General features: G+C 47.8%; 1 protein-coding gene across 2 annotated transcripts; it reads left to right on the top strand.

Annotated features, from left to right (window-relative positions):
• Window positions 1-2,334: 2,334 nt before the first annotated feature.
• On the top strand, window positions 2,335-27,954 carry LIPG (lipase G, endothelial type; the record flags this gene model as incomplete). 2 transcript variants are annotated; one of them, XM_080973335.1, is made up of 10 exons in its annotated part: window positions 2,336-2,739; window positions 8,542-8,735; window positions 12,016-12,195; window positions 13,440-13,551; window positions 15,163-15,387; window positions 16,427-16,669; window positions 22,007-22,127; window positions 23,893-24,111; window positions 25,143-25,247; window positions 26,711-27,954. In XM_080973335.1, exons 1-10 carry the CDS (start codon window positions 2,649-2,651, stop codon window positions 26,718-26,720), a joined length of 1,500 nt encoding a protein of 499 aa, XP_080829461.1. In that variant the 5' UTR covers window positions 2,336-2,648. The 2 variants fall into 2 exon arrangements, with proteins under 2 accessions (XP_080829462.1, XP_080829461.1); XM_080973336.1 differs by lacking the exon at window positions 26,711-27,954 and having other exon boundaries at window positions 2,335-2,739; window positions 25,143-25,251.

Raw genomic sequence — 27,954 nt, forward strand, 5'->3', positions numbered from 1 at the left:
GTCTTCTAAAAGTCTGGTAGTTGTTTTTCTCTTTGACATCTGGTGGGAGGGCGTTCCACAGGGCAGGTGCCACTACCGAGAAGGCCCTTTGCCTGGTACCCATAACTTGACTTCTCGCAGCAAGGGAACCACCAGAAGGCCCTCAGAGCTGGACCTCAGTGTCCGGGCAGAATGATGGGTGTGGAGATGCTCCTTCAGGTATACTGGACTGAGGCCGTTTAGGGCTTTAAAGGTCAGCACCAACGCTTTGAATTGTGCTTGGAAACGTACTAGGAGCCAATGTAGATCATGATTTCAGTTGTGAGCAATGCACCTGAGCTATGGGGGACCACCGACTGAGACTCCCCTAAATGTCTCAGTGATCAGGCAGGGATATCAGGGATCCATCAGCGCTTAAGATATCCTAGATCCAACTTGTTAAGGGCCTTGCAAAATGAATACAAGAAACTTGAACCTGACCCAATAGCATGGGTGGTCACTGCAAGCTTTCAAGCACTTGTGAAGATGATAATGATTAATTACTGACCCTTGACCAGCAGCTCCTAGTGATAACCTATCCCCATCAATGGACTGGCTGCATCATTTTGCACCTGCTGGAGCTTCTGGACCAGGTGCAATATAATCCCACATAGAGTGCATTGCAATAGTCAAGTCTTGAGGTGACCAGTGCCTGAGTCACCACCACTACCCTTTCCAAGAATGGCCAAGAAGCACCAACTGTAGCTGATAAAAGACACTTCTTGCCCCTGAAGTGTCTAAGTCTACCTGAACCTCAAACTGCAAAATTGCTGCATCATGGTGCAGGTGGTTAATAATAAAACCTTTATTTATATGGGTACCTACTGATAAGATGCATCAAAAAAAGCAACTGTACCAAAAGGAATAATTGTGAAAATCTTTGGGACTGGGGTGCCAAATTTTGTCCTTGCTCGGGGCACCATATTGCCAAAATCCGCCCTCCGGCCGCATACTACAAACCTGTTCTTTCAGAGGGTGAGCAACCCCATCCAGGGCAGGTAAATGGCCAGTCTCCCGGGCACAGGAACCACCACCCTCCATCTCACCAGGAGTCAAGCTCAGTTTGTTATCCCTCGTCCATTCTGCAGCTTCATCCAGACAATATTCCAAGGGTGGTAGAATGGTAGAAGGGTCCCTGCCTTCTACCACCCTTAATGCCCATCCCCTCCAGGCTGTTTCCCAAGCAGTCTCAAACTGCACCTGCGCACCTCTGGTCTCTGTTGTGCTCTCCTCATTAGCCTGACAGCGGGGAGGGGTGTTTGTTGCAGCAGGAGAGAGAGATTCCCTGGATTCTTCAGCATAAGGTTACCAGATGTCCCCGTTTCCCAGATTTACAAATCAGTCCCCATACAAAATCCATTGAATTTGAAAAGTGTCCCCGGATTCATTGAAAAAAAATCTGGTAACCTTACTTCAGCAGCCTCTTGAAGTTCCTCCTCAGCTTCAGCCTCTGCGTCTGAACTGCTCCCTGTCACTGGCTCTCCCCCCTCACTAAACCCTGCTGCCCCTTAAGCACCCCACATCTCCTCCCACCAATCTGCTCCTCTGTGTCCCACCACAAACTCCCTGGCTCAGAACCTTCCTCCTCTCGGGTTTCCCTTGGGGGTCCCCCAGCTGGTGCCTCCCGCCACTGGTCTTTGTCCAGCCAGCCCACGACACCAATGTGTGTGGGCAACATGGTATCACTGTCATGGCGAGATCAAACATGGGAGAAGATTTCTGCCCTTCTTGCACTGTGGCACAAAGGCCTGTGATCCGCCCCCTCCTCATCACCCTCGCCTTGCCCTCACTCCAGATGCTTCAAGTACTTGGGTTACGTAAAATGTAGTAATTTTTTATGTGGCTATTGCGCTAAGGATGCCTCTGATGTACCTCATTGCCAAAGGCGCAAGGAACGGACCTGTCAGTGAGTTGCACGGTTTAACTCTGTGCTTCATTGAAGAACTGCCCAGTGCCCCTCCCATTCCCCTCCATTCACTTTCTCCAGATCTCAGTTATTTGGGAGAGGAGGGAGCAGAATTCCAGAGGGAAAGGCACGGGCTGCACCAGCCTCCGGCCGCTCTCCTGAGCGTCTCCCTCTCCTAGGCAATCTCCTGCCAGGCTCTCGCCTCGTGTCTCGACGCCCCGCCTCAAGTCTCGCCTCTCCGCGCCGCCTCCCTTCCTCGAGGTGGGTGTGTGGCGTTTTCATTCAGACTTTTTGGCCGGCTTGCTCTTGACGTCAGGGAGGCGTGACCAATCAGAAGCCCGGATCCCGGGCCTACAGAGTCCCATCCCCATCTGGCCATGGGTCAGGTGACGCTCCCACTTGCCTATTTAGAAACGACCCCCCTTGCCGGTTGCTCCGCTTGGTTGCTGCGCCTTTGCGCTTGCAAGTTAGTTGCTCGGCTCCCTGCGCGCGCGCCTCTCGCCTCTTTCTCCATCTCCATCTCCTCCTCCTCCTCCTCCGAGAGAGAGAAAGCCCGGTGCTTTGCCGTTTCTGCAGGCTCAGCATCATCTCGCCCCCTTTCCCCCCCAAAGAAAAAGAAAGAAGAAGAAAAAGCCGGCTCTGAAGAAGTCTGAGCAGCCTCAGCAAGTCAAGTGCAGTATTGGAAGGAGGAGGCGGACAAGACGACTCGGCGTTTGCTGGAGCGATGAGAACTTTTGCCGTCCTGCTGTGCATCGCTCTCGCCTCTTGCGCGCCCCGGGAGGACGCCTTGCAAGCGGAGAGGGACCCCCAGGGAGGTAAGCGGGGCTGCAGGGTGTGGGGCTGCCATATTTTGAAGAGCAAAAAAGAGGACACTTTCGCCAACTTCTACTTTTAACTATGGATCGCTATGACGATTCTACCTGGGGGGAAAAGGACGAGTCCTGGGGGGGGGAGGACATATGGCAACCCTAGCAGGGTGGCTTTCTCCCTGGGGCGGTGGCGGGACAAAGTGGGCGCTGGGATAGCAGATGGGTAGGGAGCCGCGCGCAGCCTGCCTGCTTTTGGTGCGCCTTTTGCCTATTGCGCGTTAGTGGTGTGCGGCGCACCTGGGTGCTGGGATGCGCGAGACTTGAGTTGCTCTTTCGTTCTGGAGATGTGGATTTCATTGCCGGCATCTGCAGGGAGTTCCACCCGAGTTGGCCTTTGCTGTTCCTTCCAACTTTGCCATTCTGTGTTTCGTTTCTGGAGCTGGAATGGGCGTGTTTGTGGGAGAGAGACAGCTAAATGTGAAAGTGTGAGACAATTGTAAGGTTTGTGGTCGTTAAGCGATACGAATGCGGCTTTAAGCCTCGTGTTTGGAACTCCCCAGACCAACAAAGGGAACTGGAACATTTCGCCGGTGGGGAAAGGCAAGCGGAGCGCATCTCTTGCCTTGCCGCCGAGGCGATGCCTGCCTTTAACTTTCAGCTGAGGCGGTGAAAAGCGCGGACGTGATTTGCTGTTCGGTGAGCTCTCTGCTGCATCTTGTAATGCGTGAAAGAGCAGCTGGACTCTGTGTCATCTGGCTGCCCTGCTTCTAAACCACGACGCCTTCTGTCTAGCTTTGTGATCCCGGGTCTGGCGCATAAAGTGTTTAAAAACCTTGCTCTTCCAAGCGGACACTCGGTGCAAGCCCCGTTGAAAAGAATGGGGAATGTTACAAGGGCGCAACTATAGCCTTTTCTCTAACGGCGCTTGCACCACCCCGGGTTGTGCCTGTGTAGAATCAGCTGCTATTTCAGAAATTTAGCCTGTGATTGTAGGGCGATTTACCTGGAAGTAATCTCCATTGAACTTAGTTGTACTTCTGAGTAGAGACTGAATTGCGCCTGCAAGTGCCTTATTTTAGCCTGCTGTTCGATTGACGATGGGCTTGCAGTGCTCGTGATTTATAGCACCAGCGTCTCATATTTAATGGAGCTGATGATCAAGGTTCTTCCGCTATTAATAGCAAGTGCCTAAAGAGAGAATCTTTCGCTATGTCCTGAGTTTTTAATTTTAAATCTGGCTAGAGGCAAGGCTAATAAGTGCATGGATAGGGAAACGTGACAGCTAGATGGTGCTTTTATTTTTAATGTAAAACCTCAAAGCCTAGCTTGAATTTTACCGGCTGCCCAGAAAGCCCTCTTTATGCTTGGTGATTGTTTGCCTTACATGGTGAAAAAGAGTCCCTTTTGGTCACATGCTTAGAAGCTGGTGATTGTTCTCGCATTCTAGATTTTAACTAGAGGTTTCTTTTTGGGGGGCGGGGCGGATTCTAGCAGTTTCTTTTTTGGGGAAGGGGAAGATCTAGCTGCAACGAACCCTGGCATATATTCAAACTGCACATCGAAGCTTCTTACAATATGGCAGCATGGCTTTGATGCTGAAAACTTGACCTGCCTCTGCAAGATCTTAAATAGGTGGTGCTAAGCATGACGATGGGTGATGTGAGGATTCTGGGCCCGTTTTCCCAGGAGTAAGCACTGCTTAGAGGGCAAGCATGAAAACAAGTGGAGACTCAGGCTATGCACACGCCATGCATAGAAAGCATTTTCACCATGCAAAGAAGCCTGGGAATTGTAGTGTCTTGATGGTGCTTGGAGCTGTAGCTTTATTTGGGGCAAACTACAGCTCCCAGAATTCTTTGGTAGAAAAGACGGGGGCTTTAAATGTATGGTGCGCCTGCAGCCTGAGTTTTGTATGAATCCAAGAGCTCACTGCTCCGTCACTTGATGTGCTCCTGGTGCCCTCTGTTATCTCGCAGGCAACCTGTCAGAAGTCCTAAATCAGGGGCACTCTCTGCCTCACCTGCTGACGTGTGCTTATCCTAGGCTGCTGAACTGGTTCTGTGACTTACCGTAAAAAGTAAGTCAGTGTGCCACTAAGGTGTAACTCCATGTAGTTCTACTGGATTGCGTCTGAAATTTGCTGTTTCTATTGATGTGTTTTGCAAATGCAGCTTAAACTGTGAAGTCTTCCTTGTTTGGATAAGCTGGTCACCTCTGCTGCCTTAAGGAGGGAAAGGACAGGTTTCCGGATTTTTCTTGATATTAAACTGGCATAGAGGATATATTAGGATTAAGAGATACATTGGGATTTTTGCATGGAAATAGAGTGTTGGTCAAAAGCCAGGTCTGCATGTCTAGGAAGAGTGCACGTCTAATTGAATCATGCATGTAATGAGCAATTTTCTCCTGAATTTGAGTTTAAATGGCCTTCATGGCAGTATTCTCTTTCCGCAAGCTACTCGTGTGTGTGTGTGAAATATTTGCAGGGTTTTAATCTCCTGCAGTTACTGAATCCAAGGGGTTGAAACACAGAGCTATGGCAGTGCTTCTCAAAGTGGGTGGTACCACCCCAGGGGGGGGTGTTGGAGGGATAACTTAGGGGGTCGCTAAGAGGCAAGGGGTGCTGGAAGTGTAAATGGCTATTGGACTTTGAGAAGCTGGTATCGTCACTTGCGGGGGGGGGGGTGCGGTGGGTGCGGCCGGCCCCAGGTGTCATCCCGGAGGGGGGTGACATTGCCGCCCTGCCCCCCTGGGTCGCTCGCTGCTCGCCACGGGTTGCACCCCCTGGGGCACTTGCCATGGGTGGATAGCCCCGCCCCCACAGGCAACTAGCCCCACCCCATGGGCTGCTAGCCCTGCCCCCGGGTGCACAGCAGTTATCTCCACCTCTGGGTATCATTGGATCAAGTTCATCAATTTTGCTGAATTAATTCAACTAAATAGTTCTAACAGGACTTTGGATAAATGTGCAATTGATTGTTACTGTTTAGAAATTCATCGTGTTATTATCTTCCTTAGCCGGTTGTGCAAACGACTATTCTGAATCATGAGTTTTATAGGGGAGGGTAGGAGGTATTGGAATGAGTTTATGAAACGAAGGGGAGGAGGTGGCCTGAGTAAGTTCAGGAACCACTAAGCTAGAATCTTGGTGTAAATTTGGATGAGGACAGGATGGCTTGCCACGGTTCTGCAGGAGACTATAAGATTGTGCAAACGTTATGTTACTGCTGAGTCAATGTTCTTTTCATAGAATCGCAGAATTGGAATGGACTGCAAAGGGCCATCTAATCCAACCCCTTGAGGTGCAAGAACTACAGCTAAGATTTGGACTTCGCTTCCATTCTTTCCTCTACCTGTGTTTAGCATCCTGTATGCCCCTAGCCTCTATGCATACCAACTGCGTGCACAGTTTCAGGCCCTGGCACTGAAATTTGTGGGTGCCCAACCCCTTCATGAGGACACGGGTGGCGCTGTGAGTTAAACCACAGAGCCTAGGACTTGCCGATCAGAAGGTCGGCGGTTCGAATCTCCATGATGGGGTAAGCGCCCATTGCTCGGTCCCTGCTCCTGCCAACCTAGCAATTCGAAAGCATGTCAAAGTGCAAGTAGATAAATAGGTACCACTCCGGCGGGAAGGTAAACGGCGTTTCCGTGCGCTGCTCTGGTTCGCCAGAAGCGGCTTAGTCATGCTGGCCACATGACCAGCTGTACGCCGGCTCCCTCGGCCAATAAAGCGAGATGAGCGCCGCAACCCCAGAGTCGGCCACGACTGGACCTAATGGTCGGGGTACCTTTACCTTTACTAACCCCTTCATGGGGAATTCTGCAGGTCCTCGGGCACCCAGTTGGCACTGGGTGATTTGGCACAGTTCTCAGTTGCACCCAAAGAGCCCACCTGCATGCAGCTTAGGACTGTGGCTGCATTATGATGAATGCGCAGAGAGAGCGTGTGAGGCTCGTGGGCATGATCCCCTGTCCCACTCTATGCTTGTCGGCTGCACATGGCGGAAATGTGTGCACAGTTCTTAAGTGTGCATATCCCCCAACTCTCTACACCTCTCCCTAGGCAGGCAGGGGCCCACAGCAGTCTGTGTATGGATGGGTTTCAGGGTCTGGATATGATCTGACTGTTGGGAGTGGTGTGGAGGCGATAAGTTATGTTTTGACGTGTGAGCTTGCACTGCAAGCAGCGGGGGGGGGGGGGACGGACGACTGTGCCTTCCCAGACGTTGTTGCTTGACTCCAGCTCTCATCAGCCCTAGCCAACATTGCTGATGGTCAGAGATAATGGGAGTTGTAGTCCAGCTGCCTCTGGAGAGCACAGCATTGGCTACCTCTGTTAGAATTCCTGCTCCATGATTGCAGTCATGGGATTGTTGTCTATCACATGACGGTGTCTGTTTTGACTCCACAGAGTGGGAAGTGACGGAGACAGGATGTTTGTGTTACTGTGTTCCGTGAAATGGGACTATTGTCCTTTGTTCTTTCTCTTTGCTGTCTGATGCTAGAGAGAGAGGGAGCCATGTCACAGTGCTCTGTGTCTGTTTATATGTAAATAAAGTAGATTAGCCAAAATGCTGAGTTGCTGAGGTCTGTCATGCAAGCTGCGAAGACTCTGCGGATCCCTAAGTGTGCCGATGTCTGTTGGCATTGGGCACTGTGATGTTCGGGCTGAAGAAAGCTTTTGAAGCTCCCGAACGATCGACCAGGAGGGAGAGAACATGCCAGTCGGGCATGTGTCTCTGCCAGGGTCCTACTCAAGTGTAGGATGAGCTCCTGACAACCCCTGCTATACCTGGTTATGGAGAACGTGCTCATGTAAGCTTGTAGACTTTAGCTCAAAGTTGTGGGCCTGATGAAATGTGGGCATATGGAAGCCCACCTGCACATATGAGACAAGGGTAAGGTAAAGGGACCCCGTGATCATTAGGTCCAGTCGTGACCGACTCTGGGGTTGCGGCGCTCATTTCGCTTTATTGGCCGAGGGAGCCGACGTACAGCTTCCGGGTCATGTGGCCAGCATGACTAAGCCGCTTCTGGCGAACCAGAGCAGCACACGGAAATGCCGTTTACCTTCCCGCCGGAGTGGCACCTATTTATCTACTTGCATTTTGATGTGCTTTCGAACTGCTAGGTTGGCAGGAGCAGGGACCAAGCAACGGGAGCTCACCCTGTCACGGGGATTCGAACCGCCGACCGTCTGATCAGCAAGTCCTAGGCTCTGTGGTTTAACCCACAGCGCCACCCACATCCCTGCTCTAAAACTGCAAAGTAGTTTTGGTAGTAACACATGATAGTGACCAGTGCTATTTTTCTAGAAGTGCCGGAACTCACCATGAATGCCTCCCTTGTTCTCTTATAATGGCAATGGCGCCCACCTGAGAGGTGCCGGAACTGAGTTCTTGTGAGTTTCGGCTGAAAAAAAGCCCTAGCTGTGGCTGCCGGTTCCTTAGGGATCACACCTTACCTTTAGATCGCTGTAAACTGTCCACAGTTTTTATGCAATTTATTCATCCCTTGCCGGGTGATGCTAAGCAGTAATAGGGTAGCCATATTTCAAACAGTGAAAATCCGGACAGAAAAGCTGTTAAGCTCTTTCGGCGAAATCACAAAAAATGCCGTTTCTGAGCTATTTTCATGGAAAAGCGGCCAAAACGGCACTGCCGACATGGGCTGCCATATGCCTGGATTTTTCTGGACAGTTGTACCGATTTCCAGCCGGACACCGCTGCTGACTGCAGTATTCTGGATATATCCAGGAAATTCCAAACGTATGGAAACCCTAACCAGTAAGTGCTCATGTTTCAGATGTTGGCGTTTCTCAGCTGCTAAAGCCAGCTGAACCGCTGAAAGTTCTCAAGCTGCCGGTGAAATTCAATGTCCGCACTTCTAGGGACCTAGAAGACAAAGGGTGCTATCTCACTACGGGCCAAGACCAGCATTTGGAAGACTGCAAGTTTAACGTCTCTGCTAAAAGCTTCTTCGTTATTCATGGATGGGCGGTAAGTAGAATAGAATTCTTTGCTGCTTCGTGTTGCTCTTAGCATAAGAGGAACTCTCTGTGTGTGTATCCTATGGCATTTTGGGTGGGGGTTGTTGATCCTCAATCCATTGTTTTTAAAGCCATAAACACTTCAAGAGAGAAACCAGTTTTTCACTTGGTTTGAGTCCCTTTGAGGGCTCTGGGCGAAACATTCTGCTTGGTGCTGAGTAACTGGGAAGTAGTGACCACAGAGGTGGCATGGATGGGGCATCGTTGATCTCCTGGCTTACCAACACAGTGTAAGGTTATATCATATTACAAAATCTGGAAGTAAGAATTGTTGGAGGAAATGTGGAGTGATGGGAACATGCAGTCATATGTGGTGGAATTGTCCATTAGTTAATGAATTCTGGAAACAGATTGGTATAGAAATATTGGGAGTTGTGGGTAGGAAGCTGGAAATATCTAATCTAATGGTTCTTATTAGCCTGAGTAGCTCTGAGTTAGAAACAAAAGAGGAATGTAAATGGGTAAAATTGATGGTAATTGCAGCCAGACAGGTTATAGCGAGTAACTGGAAAAATGCAGAAGAGCTAGGGGTGAACCAATGGAGGGAAAAATTGAAAAATATTATAATCTTAGAATATCTAACTGTGAAGAAACAAAAAATGAAAGGGTTTAAGGTCAGTGAGTAGAAGGAAGATTGGTTTGAGAAGATATTGAATTAATTTGGTTTGAACAATTTGGGGTAATTAAAATGTTAAAAGTTAAATAAACCTTGTGGAGGGAGGAGTGTTACGGTATATAGAATTGTACATATTGTTGATTCGAATATGTTATTATTGATTATGTATACCCAATGTATCAGCCGCCTGGGGGGGTTTCACTGTTTGTTTTCACTGTGTTTTGGTTGTTGGTTAAATAAAAATAAAAAAATAAAAAACCAACAGAGTGGGTGACTGATGCTCTCCTAGAGGGAAGGCACATGGAGCTTGGCTTGATCCAATGCACAGTGTGTGGGGGATCAAATTGGTGCCACATTGCACCACATTGGCCCAAGCTACCTGCCCCTTCCCCTCTCTGTACGTGCCAACGACCCACCGTGTCGGATAGCCTGGAGAGCAACAGTAACTTTGCCTTATGTACCAATCTGAGCCTTGGCGTTAAAGCCCATGGCAGAACTCGTGAGTTGGAGTTCTACATCTGACGGAGAGGGCCAAGACAGCTGCTGACCTCCAACTCCCATCAGCTGCAGCCAGCATTTCCAAGAGTGGAGGATGCTGGGAGTTGTAGTCCGGCAACTTCTGGAGGTCCTGTTCTACCTGCTGTGATATTAGTCAACTCCCTGGACTAGCCACGCACCCTACTGCCAATGTGCCCATGCACTCGCCCCATCTGTGCAGTATGTGTGGCAGTTCTATGCACAGACCTCCCCTATGTGTGAGGAAACCTGGATAGCTCAGGTGGTTAGAGCATGGTGCTGATAACGCCAAGGTTACAAGTTTGATCCCCCTGTGGGGCAGCTGCATGTTCCTGCCTTGCAGGCTTTTGGACTTGAAGGTCCTTAGGGTCCTTTCCAATTCTACCGTATTTTTCGCTCTATAGGACGCACCAGACCATAGGACGCACCTTGTTTTAGAGGGGGAGAACAAGAAAAATAAATTCTCCCCCTCTCTGCTCAGCGCCCCTTCAGCGAAGCGGCAAGAGAAACAGAGCCCCTTCCTCCTGCTTCGCTGAAGGGGCGCTGCGCAGCTCTCCCTCTCTGCTGAAGCCAGGAGAGTCTTGCTCTCCCGGCTTCAGCAAAAAGAACTCGAAGCCTCTGGAGCGCAGCGGGACCTACCGCTGCGCTCCGGAGGCTTCAGGCAGCTATCCCTGAAGCCTTCGCAGCGCGAGTTCCCGCTGCTCTCCGGAGGCTTCAGGTTCCTTTCGCTGAATCTGGGAGAGTCTTGCTCTCCCGGCTTCAGCAAAAGCAACGCGAAGCCTCCGGAGCGTGGAGGGAGCACTCCCTCTGCGCTTCGGAGGCTTCACGTTGCTATCGCTGAAGCCAAGGAGCCTTCATTCGCTCCATAGGACACACACACATTCCCCCTTAAATTTTGGAGGGGGAAAGTGCGTCCTATAGAGCAAAAAATACGGTACATTTCTATGATTCTTTGAAACCCTTTGGTGAACTTATGTAGGAAAGGCAGGTTTCTGTAAGGGACTCAACACTTCCTAGTTAATTCCTGCTGGGTTTGATATTTGACCTAGGAGCTTTCTGATTCACAGCTTGGTGTTGTTTATAAAGACACTAGCTTTAGATTAACAGAATAAGGTGTGAGAGATGAGGTGACTGGTGTTAGGTGACTCCTAGCGTGAAATTCTAAACCATAACCCTCTCTCAGGCACTTGGTTTGTCAGTTCTAACCTTTGGCCAAAACCCTCAAAGGCGCACAACGCAGCACATTAAAAACAGTATATAAACCCTGCTAGAAACACGTAGGCACTGATTCCTCTCAGTCCTCAGAAAGCCAAGATACTTCTCTTTTAAAAAATTAAAATAAAATAAAAATTATTGCAAAGTAAATACATCAATACCAAACCATACATAAAGACTAACATAAAAAAGAAAGAAGAAAAAGAAAAATGCAAAGAGAAGCAGACAGTAAAAGAATAAAGAAAAGTATAATATTTCAATACAATAAACACTATTTTACAAAATAATAGTAATAATAGACGTCCATCACTCTCACAACACTTTCTTTCACATTTCATATTTTATCTGTATTTCAGTAATGTTTTCATCTTAATATATAGATATGTATATATGTATGCTTCCCCTTTTCCATTCACAAGGTCATTCTAGACACAGCCAAATTTTTACTTTTGGACCTTGTCTTTCTAAATAATCATTCAAGCACTTCCATTCCTTCTTGACTGTATTCATTGGCTTTAATATTATTATATCCGTCCATCTGGCCAGCTCCAAATATTCACATAATTTACATAACCATTCCTCTTTGGTCGGTACCTGGTTACCCTTCCAGTACTGAGCCACCAGGATTCTCGCCACTGATGTCACGTACAGAAATAATTTAGTATTTTCTCTAGGAATATCACTATTCAATATTCCCCAAAGATATGTTTCTGGTCTTTTGTTATGTGAAGTTCTTAGTAACTTTTTATTTCTTCATGGATCATGTCCCAGAACTTTCTGATCTCGGGACATGTCCACCACATAGGGTAGAAGGTTGCCAAGATACTTCTCTTGCTGGTCCTCCTTTGGCCAGAAAGGAAATAAACATGGATTCTTCTTCCAGATGACTGGCATGTTTGAGAGCTGGCTGGGGAGCGTCGTGTCGGCTTTGCAGGAGCGAGAGAAGGACGCCAACGTGGTGGTGGTCGATTGGCTCCCTCTTGCCCACCAGCTGTACACAGATGCTGTGAACTACACCCGAGTGGTTGGGAAGGAAGTGGCCAAGCTGCTTAACTGGTTGCAGGTAACTTGCAAGCCGGAAACCTCCCATTTCCTGAGCAGCAAAAACTGCATGGGAAAGCAACCATTGCTCCAGAAATGTCAACCTGGATGCTGCAGGACCTGGTAGGGGATGCCATCTTTGGCATCACACAGCAGGCTGCGTGCCAAGCTGTTGATTGGTGGGATGGGGCAGGTGGCGTTGCTGATGCTGGCGCTTCTCATCCCATGCAAACTGAAACTGCAGGCACCAGAGCCATTGTCCAAAAACCCAGGGTGTGTGATCTTCTAATGCTATACAACAGGGATGGTCCTGAAGGTGGTGTTGGGCTCCCATCAGCTCCACCATGGTCCAAATGCAGTTTATACAACATTTAAATAAAAAGAATACATACATACAGATGTACTAGACTCAGAATAAGGCAAATTCCACATATCCATAACTGCTTATTTTAATCCATAGTTACTGATTGGTACGGCTCTTTCTGGACTTTAACACTTCAGACTGCAGGGAAAAGATGGCAGCTTTGAGTGGGCAGCCACCAGGAAGATGAGCAGAATCTGCCTTGCCCATGACGCCAGTACATTGGGTTCTAACCTTACCCCAGGCACGCTTGCATTTTACAGACGAATCGGGGAGCACTCAGACCCTGTGGTTCCCCTGCAGCTGCCATGTAAAATGTCCAAAAGGGGCTGTCCCTGAACATTCACTCTGAATGCATAGTTTTGCTCTTACGTCTTTACCTACCATTGCTTGGGAGGATTTGGCCCTGCTTTGCTTCCCATAACATCAGTTCCGCCTTCTGTTTCTTGGGGGTGGAAAAACCTGCATGAAGCAACTTGCACCACCTAAAGCTGAGGGTGTAGAAAACAAGGTTTATTGGCCAAAGGCATCGAATGTTCCTTGCGTCATCAGCTGAAGGCACAATGTGTTTCATAAAGCTGAACCTTTCCTGTTCCTGTGTGCACCCTTTGCATACTCTTTTACCATGACGATTAGCCATGAAGGCTGCGCTCTGCCCTCCAGAGTTGGGAAGCACCAATGCTTCTGAATACCAGTTGCCAGAACTGGAGAGTTGCTCTTGTATTCGAATCCTGCTGGTGGGTTTCCTAGAGGTGTCTGGTTGGCCACTGCAAGAACAGGATGCTGGCCTAGATGGGCCATCAGCCTGAACCATCAAGCTCTTCTGATGCCCTTACTAAATTCTGTTCAAAAGTTTTCTTCTTCCACGAGCGACTGGCTTGATCCTGTTCATGTTGCTCTTGCAGGAGAAAGAACGCTTCCAGCTCCAAAACGTCCACCTGATTGGCTACAGCCTGGGGGCCCACGTTGCTGGCTATGCTGGGAACTATGCTATGGGGACAATTGGCAGAATTACAGGTAAGCCAACCAACTTCCCCCTCGCCTCCTATGAATTAGTGTGCGCTGTTGCCTTGTGGTTTTCTGAAACTGCTGAAAGCCCCATCCTCTGCTTGAGGCAGGTTTGTGGCATGTGACACACCAGGTGAATCCTGAATCTGCATCCACAGCCTCAAGGTAAGTCTCGGCTGGAACAGTTTTGCATTTGGCTGGAAGCTACTCCCAGACAGGCTGGGGTGGTTTGAACTTCCCCTCTCTGCTTGCCTGATGGTGTGGCTCAGACCATGCGAAGCGTGTGGCTCGGTTTGTTAGACCGTGGTTCTGATGTCGCCAATATCGCAGGTTCGATCCCTGCATATTCCTGCTCTGTGTAAGGAACTGGTTGTAAATGAGGATATTGTGGGAATGTTCAGGGAGGCGGGAGAGGATATATTGTTTATTAATATCCTTCCTAACTTGCGCTAGCAAGTTCCTTCACTTAGCAGAGTTTCACATTCCCCCTTTAAATGCACAGCGGATAACTGGTTGCAGGCTTGTGTAAGCCTCTCACTAGAAGGTTCCTGGTAAGATCCCTTATACCCCTCTTAAAAGAATAAACACGCCACAACCTTGTGTAAAGTATATAAAAGAGGTTTACTCACATTCAGTTCACAGTTGGATCCCTGAAGGCAGACTTAGTTACAAAGTATATAGATGTGGATCTATCCCATATGGGGGACAATCCAGTGTCCTATGTTGGCTAGAAGCAGTCTCTAGCTAAAAAGCTGTTCCAACAATGGAGGAAGTCAAAGAGAGAGTGTGTGCAGTGTGCCTTGTCCTTTTTGTCACCTGGACAGGTAAGGTCACACCCACCTCTAGTCACATACAAAGGAAGTATGTCCCAGCCAGGAGGAAACAGGAAGTTTTCGACTGGCTGGACCAAACATTTCCCTGCATGTCCACTCTAGGAAAACAAGGAATGTTGTACTTGACTGCTACTTATGCATCACATCCCACAGATAAGGACTGAGGGTTGCCCCAAAGGCAGAAGGAGCAATTATGGAAATATAACAGAAATGTCATCTTAGCCCAGTGGCTTATTGCACATCCACATCCACTGCTGCTTGCAGCAAACCCAGAGCAGTAGTAAAGACCCTGTGATCCTTTGGGTGTTGTAGAACAACAGTTCCCATCATCCCTAACCATTGGCCGTGCTGCACGGGACTGATGGGAGTTGGAGTCCAATAGCCTCTGGGGGTACTCAAGGTAATCATTCGTGACTCAAGGCCTGGCAGGAGAACAGGGTGATAGAATGGATGGTACCATTTTCAGAATGCAGGTGTGCGTGGCCAAAAAATTGCAAGTTCACAAATGTTAGAAATAGTGATTTTTAAAATGAAGTTGAAATTAGGGGAGGGGCGATTGTTTAGCCTTAGCACCTGAACTGCATTCAGAAGCACACACCCCCGGTCAGTTCCTGGAATCTCCTGTGAAAATGACTGGAGATGGTAGGAATTGTCCACAACTCTGAAGAGCTGCTGCCACTCAGAATAGGCAGTGCTGGTCTGAGTGGGGAAATAGTCTGGCTTTAGTATACTGTAAGGTAGCTTCCAATGAAATACCTGCGTCCATCTCAACCGTATTCCTCTGCAGGCTTGGATCCAGCCGGCCCAATGTTCGAAGGAGTTGACCCCAACCGACGCCTCTCTCCCGACGATGCAGACTTTGTGGACGTCTTGCACACGTACACGAGGGAAACGCTGGGGGTCAGCATTGGGATCAAGATGCCTGTGGGTCACATCGACATCTACCCGAATGGAGGAGACGTCCAGCCAGGCTGCGGCTTGAGTGATGTCTTGGGGTCCCTTGCCTACGGAAGTAAGGCTTTCTGCTTGTATTTTGGTGGTGGTGGGCAGGCAGGGGGGGTCACACAGATTGCTAACTCTGCCACATCAGAGTAACTTGCCCTTGGTAAGATGCTGTCCTTAGCCTAAGACGATGCAAACCCCCTAGTTGCAAAATACTTCCTGGCTTACATACATTAAACAGATGCATAGGTGTGTAGGAGGAGGGGATTATTCATTGCAAAACCTGATATGCTAGTATGCAGATCTGGGAAAGCTATTGCGGTGTAATGACTAACACCGAGGGATGAGTCAATATGCCCCTGGTTTGCTTTCTCCCCTGCTATGTGAATTCTTGAGAAAGTCTCTCTCAGCCTCAGCTCCTCTGTTATAAAATTAAGGATGAGGAAGAAAAAATATTTCATTCATGAATCTCTTCCCATTAGACAACTTGAAGCAATTCACAATGTAATAACTCAGGCATCCTCAACCTTCGGCCCTCCAGATGTTTTGGACTACAATCCTCATCATCCCTGACCACTAGTCCTGTTAGCTAGGGATCATGGGAGTTGTAGGCCAAAAACATCTGGAGGGCCGAGGTTGAGGAAGCCTGGTTTATAGACACATCAAGCTATGCTGACATCCTTCTACTTATCTCCTCATGAAACCATAAACGGACTCCTGCCTTTTCTGGCCAATGGGATAAAAGCACTTGTGTGATCTGGCAAGCATTTGCCAAATTCTTTGAATCCTATTAAAATGTTAATGAAAAAATAAAGCCATTTCGGTTCGTGAAACGACTGAAGATTATTAGATGGCCTATATTTAGGCTCTGCATTGCATTTTCGGATGCCTCCTACAACGTACGCTTCCGGTTGCACGGCAGAATTTTTGGCCAGAGGCCTGCCTGGTCCGTGGCCAAGTCTGGCTTGTGCTAAACTACAAAGGACCTAGAGATCTGTAAATCTTGCTGCACGTGTGCCTGCCTTTCCACCACGGAGGTGGAGAATGCTAAATGGCTGGCTTGTTGCCTTACGACTGTTTTCCCTCCTCCTCCCTGTCTGTCCATCTAGATATTGGGGAGGCTGTGAGGTGCGAACACGAACGGTCCGTGCACCTCTTTGTGGACTCCCTTGTGAACAAGGATAAGCAGAGCTTTGCCTTCCAGTGCACAGACTCCAGCCGGTTCCGCAAGGGCATCTGTCTGAGCTGCCGCAAGAACCGCTGCAACGGCATTGGCTACAACGCCAAGAAAATGCGGAACAAGAGGAACACCAAAATGTACTTGAAGACACGGGCCGACATGCCTTTCAAAGGTAGGCTTCTTTCTTCCTTTGGCGTTCCGTCAGTCATGGAGAACTTCCGTTTTTATTTGCAGAGGAAGGCAAGCCAGCATCCGAAGCACTGGAGGGTCTCCTTACAGATCCCAGCGAAAAGGTTGCATGCTGCAAGGGGCAGGTTTCCCTTGCTGAAATGCTGAACCATTGACTTGGGAATGCGGGGCGGGGAGGGCGGTGTGCCCCAGGTGTCATCACTGAGGGTGGGGTGACATTTGGCGCGCCGCCTGCCTGAGACTCCCAAGTCTACCCCTGGCCATCGGGGAAGGGGTGGAGCTGTGCCACCTTGCCGGCGGCCTTCACCCCTTCCCCCTTCATTTTGACAGCTCGGGGGAGGCTTGGGAGTCGCACTGTTGCCCCTCATTCCTGGGCTGTTTCCTGGGGGAAGAGCCTCCCCCAAGCTGTCAAAAGGAAGAGGGAAGGGAGGAAGGCTGCTGGCAAAGTGGCATCGCTCCCCCCGCGAGAAACCAGCCCGCCATGGGCGGCTTGCTCCACCCCCATGGGTAGTAGTACGACTCATGCAACACATTGGCGACTAATATACACACAATAATTACCCAAAAAAATTATACATTGTTTATCAATCGTCTGAGAGTAATATACAAAACCTTGTGCAAAGCCAGAGAGACTTATGAACTACCCAGTCTAAGATGAACTTATAATGCCTGGTTTCAATGGATTTTTCAAATGCTTAACTCAGTCTTTTGTTTTCTTCATCTTTTTACCTAAAGCATTTGTGGCTTTGCACAAGGTTTTGTATATTTCACCCAGAAGATTGATAAAGAATGTATCATTATGAATGTATCACCCCATCCCATGGGTGGCTCACTCTGCCCCCCCCCGGGATGCTCACCCCCCCTCCATGGCCCTGCCCCTAGGTGCACAGCATGTGCGCTGCTCCAGGTGCCGGAACAGCTAGCTCTGCCTCTGATCTTTACCCTGTGGGCCATGACTGGCAGGTGGACAGAGCTCCCTGCCCATCAATCATCTGAAATCACAGTGGCACCAAGTGACCCGTTTTTAGTTTAGAGAAGAAGCAAGCAAGAAGTGACATGATAGGAGTTTATAAAATTATGCATGGCAGAGAGAAAGAGGATGGAGCAGGATTTCCCCCCCCCTCCCTCTTTCATAATACTAGAACTTCACTTTCAGTGAAGCTGAATGTTGGAAGATTCATTGCAGACATCAGGAGGTCTTTCTTCACACAGTTAAACTATGGAACTCATTTCTGCAGGAGGCTGTGATGGCCCCGAACTTGGGTGGCTTTGAGCCACAGTTGGAGGCAGTAATATGAACCCCGCTTCAGATTCCTCAGTCTTGGCAAGTGGGGCTGGTGTCCAATCAGGGCAGGGCCTTTTCTGTCGTGGGACCAGCCCTATGCATTGCCTCACCAAGCGAGGTCTGTTGGGCCCCATCGCTTTGCTGTTTCAGGGTGTGGGTGAAGACCTTGTTTTTAAAAATGGCACCTGGTTAATGGTGCATTTATTTGCCGGCTCATTTCTGTGTTGTTCTTGTGCTGCTGGAATTTGTCAAATGGATAGCGTTTGCTTATTCATTTGAATGTATCTGTGGGGTTTTTAGGGCATTAATGTGATTTCATTCTGTTTTTTGTTGTTCCTTGGCTGCCTTATAGTGTCTTTGGAGAAATAGGTAGGATAGAATTTCTTTTTTTCTTTTTGGTCTTTCTTTAAAGAAAGAAAATCTGGGCAGCAGCCAGGCAACTTTTTGGTTCTTGGTGGGAAAAAAAGCCATCATGACATTCATCTAAAAGCTTAAAGAGACATTACATGGGTGATGATCTGCCAGTGGTTTCTTGATAAAAAGCAGCTGTGGAGAGCTGTAATTAGGAGCAGAAGATGGGTGTGGAAAAAGGGATTCTTAACCATTTGTGGGAGCGGCAGTTTTGAGTTGAATAACTACTGGATGGGAAACGGGTAACAAATACTTTTTCAGTTGCACCAGCTCCTTGTCTGTTCCTAGAAAACAGCTTCCCTAACTTTCCCAAGAAACCTCTGCTTACTAACCTCTACTGTCCCCTGCTGCTAAACTCAGTAGCCTCTCCATCGCAAAGTCTGGGCTTTAGCCTAGGTGATGAGTGCCCCCAAATGGGAGAAAACTATGCCTCCGTCCTAGGCAGACCTGCATTTTCCTACCGTTGCAGATGCAAGACATAGCTTGCCCTCCATTAAGTTGCTTTATGCTTGCTTACCTCATCAAGTGTTTTTTCTCTCTGTAGCAAGGCTACATAGTCAGGAAGGTCGTAAGCTGTAGTAGTCCTACAGCACCTGTAGGGCCACATATTCCCCCCATATAATAATAATAATAAAGTAATATCAGTTTCATAAGACGACCCGGATGGTCGCCAGATTCCGTGTACAGATCTGTAGGAGCAGACTATCCCGGGACTCAAACTAGTTCGTTAAGAAAATTCCCAAACTCGGTTCCATGGGTGACTCTGGGTCATCTCTCTGCAGGAGCTTATCTTAAAGTTTTAAATGTCTATATGCTTATCGCATTTATAAATTTATTGTTGTACATTGTTTTAAATGTTTGTTTTCCTTCTGGGATTGTACCCCCAAGTGTGTTTTATAAGCTGGTTTCTGACCATAATCAATTATCTGTCTATCTATCTATCTATAGAGCCAGTGTGGTGTAGTGGTTAAGAGCGGTGGACTCGTAATCTGGGGAACCGGGTTCGCGTCTCCGCTCCTCCACATGCTGCTGCTGGGTGACCTTGGGCCAGTCACACTTCTGTGAAGTCTCTCAGCCCCACTCACCTCACAGAGTGTTTGTTGTGGGGGAGGAAGGGAAAGGAGAATGTTAGCAGCTTTGAGACTCCTTAAAGGGAGTGAAAGGCGGGATATCAAATCCAAACTCTTCTTCATCTATCTATCTATCTATCTATCTATCTATCTATCATCAGTTTAAGGGTGTGTTTGCATTAGATTTCCCCTCACAAACACCTCAGGATATGCATTGGGACATCTCCCCTAACCTGTTGCCTCCCAGATGTTTTGGACTACAACATTCATCATTCCAGGTTGGGGTGGGGTGTCTCCCTTTGGACACCAGAAGCCTGTATCTGAAATGTGTTGATGGTTCTCTCCTCAATGGTGCGCCAGACAGCATCAGGGGCTCCCAAGCCCATGAGTTCCCAGACTTTTAAAAACAAGACAAACAAACCACTTTAAAAGAAATTTGGGGTCTCAGCAAGCTACTTTAAAAAAACCCTTCATTCAGATATCAAAGCACATGCATACGTCATATTTTAAGTAACAGTGATGTAGTTTTGATTTATTGTTGTGGTTTGAATTTCCAGTTCACCCCATCACGTTTTATATTGATATGCTGCCTGGAATTGAGTTTTAATGAAGAGCAGGTTATGAATTAGTTAAATAAAGTTTTGGTGGTGTTTGTTTGTTTGTTTGTTTGTTTGTTTTTTGAGCAAAGTTCAGTGAAGCCAGATGTAAAAAAAAAAATTGTTGGCTTTTGTTTTGGGGTCCAGCTCAGCATTTATCCTGCTTTTGGATTTAAGGGGAGGCAAGTGAATGAAAAACCCATTTAGCACCGGTGCCATATTACAAAAATGTTGGGCCCTAGACCAGGGCTTTGTTAGCCAGTTGGATATTCCACCCTTGGTCAAAATGTCATCAATCTCCATTGTTAGGGGGGGAAATTAATCAAGTGCAGAACCAAATGCAGATATTCTCATCTGTTCCCCATCCTTTCCATGGGCCACCTAACTGGCGCTCGTAGACCTACCAGCATATGAGAACTTCAGAGTGGAGCTTGTGGACCACCTCTGACTTAGAGGCTGATAGATGTTGTTGGATTACCATTCTCATAATTTCTAGTCGCTGGCCATGCTGACTGGAGCTGATGGATGTTGGCATCCAACAAAATCTGGAAAGCACAACATTGGCTACCTGTGTTCTAGCTTCAAAGAACCAGCTACCCATATATGTGTGCATGTGTGTGTGGATGGAGAAAATTACATTATTCGAGCAGCCGAAATGAGAGCAAGGGCTGTAGCTCAGTGACAGTGCACCTGTTTTGCGTGTAGTGGGTCCCACATTGATCCCTCAACATCATTTCTGGGTTGCAGAGATGGGAAGAAGGTTACGTCAGACCAAGAGTCTATAGCTGAGGAATCTATTTCTAGCTGTGGCCATACAGGTGGCTCCAGGAAGCCAACAATTGGGGTATGAAGGCACCAGATGCTGCGGACAGAGCTAATTTGCTTCCAGACCCCATTTGACCATCATGGCTAATAGCCACTGGTGGACATATCCTCTATGAAGCCACTGGTTGATCCTTATGAGAATAGGAGCTGGAGTAGATGGTTCTAGGCTGGTTCTTCTTGATGATGGGTTCTGCTGGTTTATCAAAGACTGTTCCAAGGAACCCTGGAGTACCTTAGTGTCAGGGACTCAGGGATGGAGGAGGGAACCCTGGGTCCTGGGGCTGTAGACCCATTCTGGTTAGCTTCCATCCACTGTGGGACTTCAGGGCTCTTCTTGAGTGCTGAAGAGTGTTCTAGCTCCCCTGTTGGGGAACATCAGTTGCTGGGAATCAGAAGTGTGGAGAGCGCTGGTGCATTCAGCTCCCACTTGCAGGCTTCCCGTAGGCATGGCCATCTGTCATGGATGCTTTAGTTGGGATTCCTGCATTGCAGGGGTTGGAATAGATGACCCCTGGGGCTCCCTTCCAACTCTACAATTCTATGATTCTATGAACCCAATGGCCGCTGCCACGTCTTGCGTTGGTGGTGAAGGTGACCCGTGACGCAGTTTCCACTGAAGCCCAGGTTGCTGAGAAAATGTGTCCCTTCTTTAAAGGGGAAATAAGCTTTTAAGTGAAATCTGAATGTCCCAGCATGGGGAGCCCTGGCTCTGCTCCCAGCAAAGAGCCGTGGTAGGTCTGGGAGCACTGATGGAAAGAGCTCTGCATCACAAGCGGCAGGCTAGAAACCCTCCCCTCGAGGAAGCATCCCAGCTTGCCCCTTCGCAAGGGTGCACCCTTCAAGTAATTTGCAGGTGTAAATGGCCATTCGTTGCAGGAGACCAGAGAAAGCTGTCCTTCCTCAGGGGGAAATGATGGAAACACAGCTGCGTTTCTGGTTCCTCATCTATGTCTTATCTGCTCCGGATCGGGGTTAATGTGCACAGAGTCCCAGCAACGCCACTTGGCAAAGACAGGGCAGATCCCGTGCCAATTGGCACTTGCCTTGCAAACCGCGTCTGTTTAATGGGAACAAAGGATTTGTAGCCCTAATCTTGGCTCTGCGTTGAAGCGTCTTCACTTGTGTCTCTGCAGTTTTCCACTACCAGATGAAAATGCATGTCTTCAGCTACAAAAACATGGGAGAAACAGAGCCTACTTTCTCTGTTACGCTACACGGCACCAGTGGGGACTCCCAGCCCCTGCCTCTGGAAGTGTAAGTGGAGAATTATAAGCATCAACCCTGCACCCTCTTTCAAGTCTCTCTCTCTCTCTCTGTGTGCAATTCCTGAACCTGTGACTGAGTAGGCTGGTTGCTCCAGATTGGAGCGGGGGGGGGGGTGGTACTTCTCCCTCTGTGCATAAGTAGCCCCTGAGGACCTCTTCAAAGGGGGAAGTCCCTGCAAGAAGAAAGTTCCTGCAAGAAGAAAGCTAATAGCACAGGGAGTTGGTTGGGCTAGTTTTCTTCTTGCAGTTAATTTTTAAAAAAATGAAAGAGAAAAATCCAGGCAGTGGTTTATTACACACACCTGCAGCCTAGTTCATTTCATTCTGTCACCACCGCGCTGCCCGGTCTCATTTTGCTGTGCTTATAGGCCAGATATCAGGGAATCGCATTTGTGTGCAGGTAGATTAAAGCTGACAAAATGGACTACCAGATTTCAAACATTTCATCTTGAGGGAACTTTCTTCGTGTCACGTTCTTTCAATGAACTGGTGCATGCGTGTAATTGAATTAATATGCATCACAGACAGTTCTTTGGTATACTGTCGGTCACGCACTCTGTTTACACGGGATATTGTCACCAAGCACTAACTGAGTGCACACCTCACGCTCTTTTATCTGAATGCTAGTGGGGGAACGAGGCAGGACTGCAACAAAATGTTGCAGTGTGAAGTGCTCCCTTTCAGGGTGCCAGGCATCCATGTCCTTGCCCCAGATATTCCATTCCATTCCGCCCCCCTCTTCACAGCCTAGGACCCTTGTACCTACAGGACCGCCTCTCCCTGTATGCCCCACGGAGGACCTTAAGGTCCATAAATAGCCCCGGGCACTAAGGAAGTTAGATTAGCCTCAACCAGAGCCAGGGCCTTCTCAACACTGGCTCCAGCCTGGCGGAACGCTCTGTCTCATGAGACCAGGGCCCTGCAGGATCGGATTTCTTTCCGCAGGGCCTGTAAGACAGAGTTGTTCTGCCTGGCCTTTGGCTTAGGATCAATTTGACTCCCTCCCCCTCTTTCTTTCTTTTTTCCCCTTTCTCCTCCTGTGATAAGGCTGCATTTTAATGTTTTAATGTTGTGTTTTAATCTTGTTTTTAAAGTGGTATTTCAATCAACTTGTTTTTATTATTGGTTGTTAGCCGCCCTGAGCCCGGCCTTGGCTGGGGAGGGCGGGGTATAAATAAAATTTATTATTATTTTCTGTCCTTTCCTCTTCCGATGGTGAGTCAACATTTCATGGCCACTGGGCACACTTAGTCTTCATTTGTATGTTTTGCTTCCCACCCCCCTCTACCCTCTTGTAGGGTTTGCCACTGACATATTTGATGGGAAGTGGTGGATAGGTTCCCTTTCATCCAAGCTCCATGAAAGACAAGCTATAATAAGTAATTACAACCCTTAATAAGTTTGATTCCCTGGAGCACCACTTAGAAAATTGCTGGACAGGATGAACCACAAGACAGGTTTTTGAGAACCATAAGATTATAAAAAGAGCCTGCAGGATCAGGCCAATATCCCATCTAGTCCAGCATCCTGCTCTCACAGTGGTTGAACAGTTGCCTCTGGGAAAGCCCAGCAAGCAGGATTCAAGCACGGGAGCTCTCTCCCCTTCCTGTTAGCACAACGGAGAAAGAAACCACAATCACTAGCTTAGCGTTAAGTCAACTAGAGGTGTTTCACTGAAACCATAACAAGCAAATATGAGTTGCTCCCTGCCTCTGCACTTCCTTAACAAAACGTTGTGTTCCTCTTATTCTCAGGTTTGAGCAGATTGGCCTGAACTATACAAACACCTTCCTTGTCTATACTGAAGAAGATGTTGGCGATGTCTTGAAGATCAAGCTCACCTGGCAAGGATCCACTCAGTCCTGGTACAGCTTGTGGAGAGAGCTGAAGATGTACTGGACTCGGCCTGAGAATTCGTCCAAGGAGCTCCAGATCAGGCGGATCCGTGTGAAATCTGGCGAAACTCAGCAAAAGTAAGCCCAGGGCACTAGCAATTGAATGATTGCAAACTTTGATTCAGACAAGACAACAGGATATGTTTTGGGGCTTGAAAGAAACTCCAAAATCATCATCCTGCAGACGTCTCTTTAAGTGTGTGTATTAACTTTTGAGTCACATAGCTCAGTTTGCATGTCACAGTAAACCGTGGTTAATGGATTACCACACATGCAACAGTATGGGCTGTTTTGCTCCTTCCCGTTATCACACATGAGAAAGCAGCCACAATCCCCATGTCAGCTGGGGGACGGGGTTTGTTTCATGCAAACCATGGTCTGTTAGCTGAGACCAGACCTCTGCTACAGATTGTGTTTTGCAGGGAGAAAAACAAACACAATTCCTTATTTGGACAAAAAACTAAGTCTGGGATCCTTGTTTTCCCCGTGATAGTGGGAGGAGCAAAAAACAACAACACAGATTGAAGTATCCATGGTCAACTGTTAGCTATGGTTTATCATAATGAGGCCATCATGGTAAACCAAGCAAGAAGACTGCAGGCCTTTGATCTCCAATAGCCTGTGGGTTGAACCACAGAGTGTAGGGCTTGCCGATCAGAAGGTCGGTGGTTCAAATCCCCGCGACGGGGTAAGCTCCCGTTGCTCGGTCCCTGCTCCTGCCAACCTAGCAGTTCGAAAGCACATCAAAGTGCAAGTAGATAAATAGGTACCGCTCCGGCGGGAAGGTAAATGGCGTTTCTGTGCACTGCTCTGGTTCGCCAGAAGCGGCTTAGTCATGCTGGCCACATGACCCGGAAGCTGTACGCCGGTTCCCTTGGCCAGTAAAGCGAGATGAGCGCCACAACCCCAGAGTCGGCCACGACTGGACCTAATGGTCAGGGGTCCCTTTACCTTTATTCAGCCGAAGGTTTGTATCCATATCCACTCTGCAAATATAGGAACTGTCTTCATAAATCGAACCAAGCTCCAGTGTTCTGTTCCCCAAATGGTCAGCTAAATACTATAGTCTTGGGATTGTAGGAGTTACATATTTTCCTTTTTTGTTTCAGGCTCACGTTTTGCGCAGAAGACCCCCAGAAGACCAACATATCTCCTGGCGAAGAACTCTGGTTCATAAAATGTCGAGATGGGTGGCTAAAGAGGAACCAAACAAGGTAAGCCTTGACAGGACCCCAAAGATGAATGTGCTGTTGGGTAATGTCTATGGTTCAGTGGCAGAGCAAGTGCTCTGAGTGCAGAAGATCCCAGATTCAGTCCCCAGCATCTTTGGGTAAGGCTGGGAGAGACCTAGCTTGAAACCCTGCGCCCCAGAAAATACTGAACCAGATAACCCATTGATTTTACCTGGTGTAAGACGGTTTCCTATGCTCTTCTCTGCAGTACAGGAAGCCAGCCATTTGCATTTAACTTGTGCGCATTCAGCTTCACACACGCGGCAAACAACTTTTTAAAAATTAAAAAGGGACTGGGATTCTGGGGGAAATGACTTTGGCAATCCCACCTGCCACTGAACCCATTGGATTTTGACTATACGCAATTTTTGCTTCAGGCTCAGTCCCTAGAACATAACCGGTGCATACATTGTATTGCAAAGTGTAACTTGCTGGTTTCATCTCAAGGCTCTCTGTTGACCTGGAGTTCAAGTAAACATGGAAGACTTGGAAGAAACTACCATGTTTTGCTAAGATAACCAAGTGGGGCTGCCTTTACTTATGCCCCTACTGCCTTGGAACAGAATGCATAGTCTCTGCTAGAGGTTTTCCTCAGGCTCTGCTCCCTGAAACTTTACTTTCAGGTCGTCCAGATGTTGTTGGACTACAACTCCCATCTTCCTTAGCCATTACCCATGCTGGCTAGGACTGATGGAGTTGGAAGTGCAGCAACGTTCAGAGGGTCCTACAATGGCTACTTCTGCTTCTGCTGGAAATGCCATGCACTGAGCTGAGGAACATCTGCATGCGTGCTCTGAGTATCAGTCCCTCCCCACAATGCATGAAGATACTGGATGATATAGCTCATTTTTGACAGTATAAAAGTAGTTGTACTCTTGAGCATCTTGACTGCTGTGGGCAATATTCAGCTAAATTATTTGGCAAGCAGAATGACTTTCGCTCATCTCCTTTCCTCGCACCATTGGCAAATCTGCTCCAGAGGGTTGAGGTATATTGCACAACAGATATAGGAGGTGCACAGGGGTCAAGGAGGGTGGGGGACTTCCTTTGCACAGTCAGAACTTATTTTGGTGTGTGGGCACAGAGGGGATATCATGCAGCAAGTGATGCAACTCTGAATTTCCCTTGTCAAGTGAGTTTTAATGTCTGCTTTAGAACGTCTCTTAACTGTCCCGTGGGATTTGAGTCAAGTCTTGCCAATGGAATGCTTTTATTGTAAGGCAAGTTTAACTTTTGTGTGGCTTATGGAAAGCTCCGTCTTGTGGTTTTCCAGTCCTCAGCAAGTCTGCTGCCAATTAGGTCAAACCACACATTCCATAAGTTTCCACGAATGTCAGATTTGGCCCCATGAAGACTTCTCGCCATTTTGCAATGTTGTCGGACTATATGAAATTTCATTCAAGCCATTTAAATCTTCTCCTCCCCGCTCCCTTCTCCACCTTTAGATCAGTATGAAGCATGCACTGAAATGTCCTCCTTGGATGACGTTCTTCATTCATCCAGGACCTAACCAGCCAACTCAACTGGAGAAGGCAACTGCAGAAGACAAGCTCTGGGTGAAAAGATGTTGCTGCAAACTCTTTTTTAATTTTCTTTCTTGCTAGCACTTGCAACAGTTTGCTGTTTCAAGATGGATGTCCTCATTTCCAAGAACTGTGATGACATGGACATTATTTCTAGGGAAATCGGAGCACCACATATTTATGGCTTCAGTGGCTACCCTTAATAACTCCCTCCAACTCCCAAGAGCCTGTTACTAAACTTATCCTTCTTTGGGAGAGTCCTTAGGCACCTAAACCACTTTATCCTGATAATTTTTCATGTGCAAGCTCTGTCTTTGCACCACACTTTTCTAAAGGCTGATCTTTGCATTTGGACCAAACATGTGGCAAAGAGTCTTGGAGACTGTATTATTTCAGACTGCAGGAATTGGGGCTCACATTTCATCTCCTTTCCTCAAATCAAAATCCGCCTGTTTGTTCAAAACTATAAGGGCTGGAAGACCTGTTTCTAGCACATCTGTACCGAGTGGCAAGCTAGTTTTCAACATGCAGGAGGATTTATATGTGGGGCAGATATTCAGATGTATCTTCCCACTTACACACACATGCAGTGTGAAATGGTAAAATGACAGGAATGTTGTGCCTTGTGGCTTTCCTGAATATTCAGATTGGCCCTGCCTAGCGTGTAAGGAAGTTGAAACGTTAATGTGACGGACACTGTGGGTTGATTCTCAGCCATAGTTTTTACTATTGTGTGGTATTTTGTTGAGAGGGAAGCACCCAAGCTGATCTTAAAAATTTCATGCATTGTTGAGGAACTTGAATTTCTCCAGGTGATTGTCTACACTACCACATGGGAAAACATTGTGCATACAGGAAGCAAATACTTATCACTGTGATGGTGGCTGTCATCCCCCCTCCTCCAGCTTACACAATTAGAGGAGTTTGAAAGTATGAGCCAGCTTTTTGAGTACCTGAACCACCGAGTGAATAGTGCTTAGGTATCTACATTTACCAAGGAAAGAGAGGGGGACGGGATTACAACTACCTCCGTTCCATTTGAGTACAAAAATTCCCCAGATAACTTCTCTTTAATCACTTCACCCTGCACTCACACACTAAAAAAAGATGTCCCTGAAATGCATGTGTGTATATATATATATATATATATATATATATATATGTAT

This window comes from Podarcis pityusensis, assembly GCF_964106645.2.
Source record: "Podarcis pityusensis genome assembly, chromosome: 11".
Lineage (NCBI taxonomy): Eukaryota > Metazoa > Chordata > Lepidosauria > Squamata > Lacertidae > Podarcis > Podarcis pityusensis.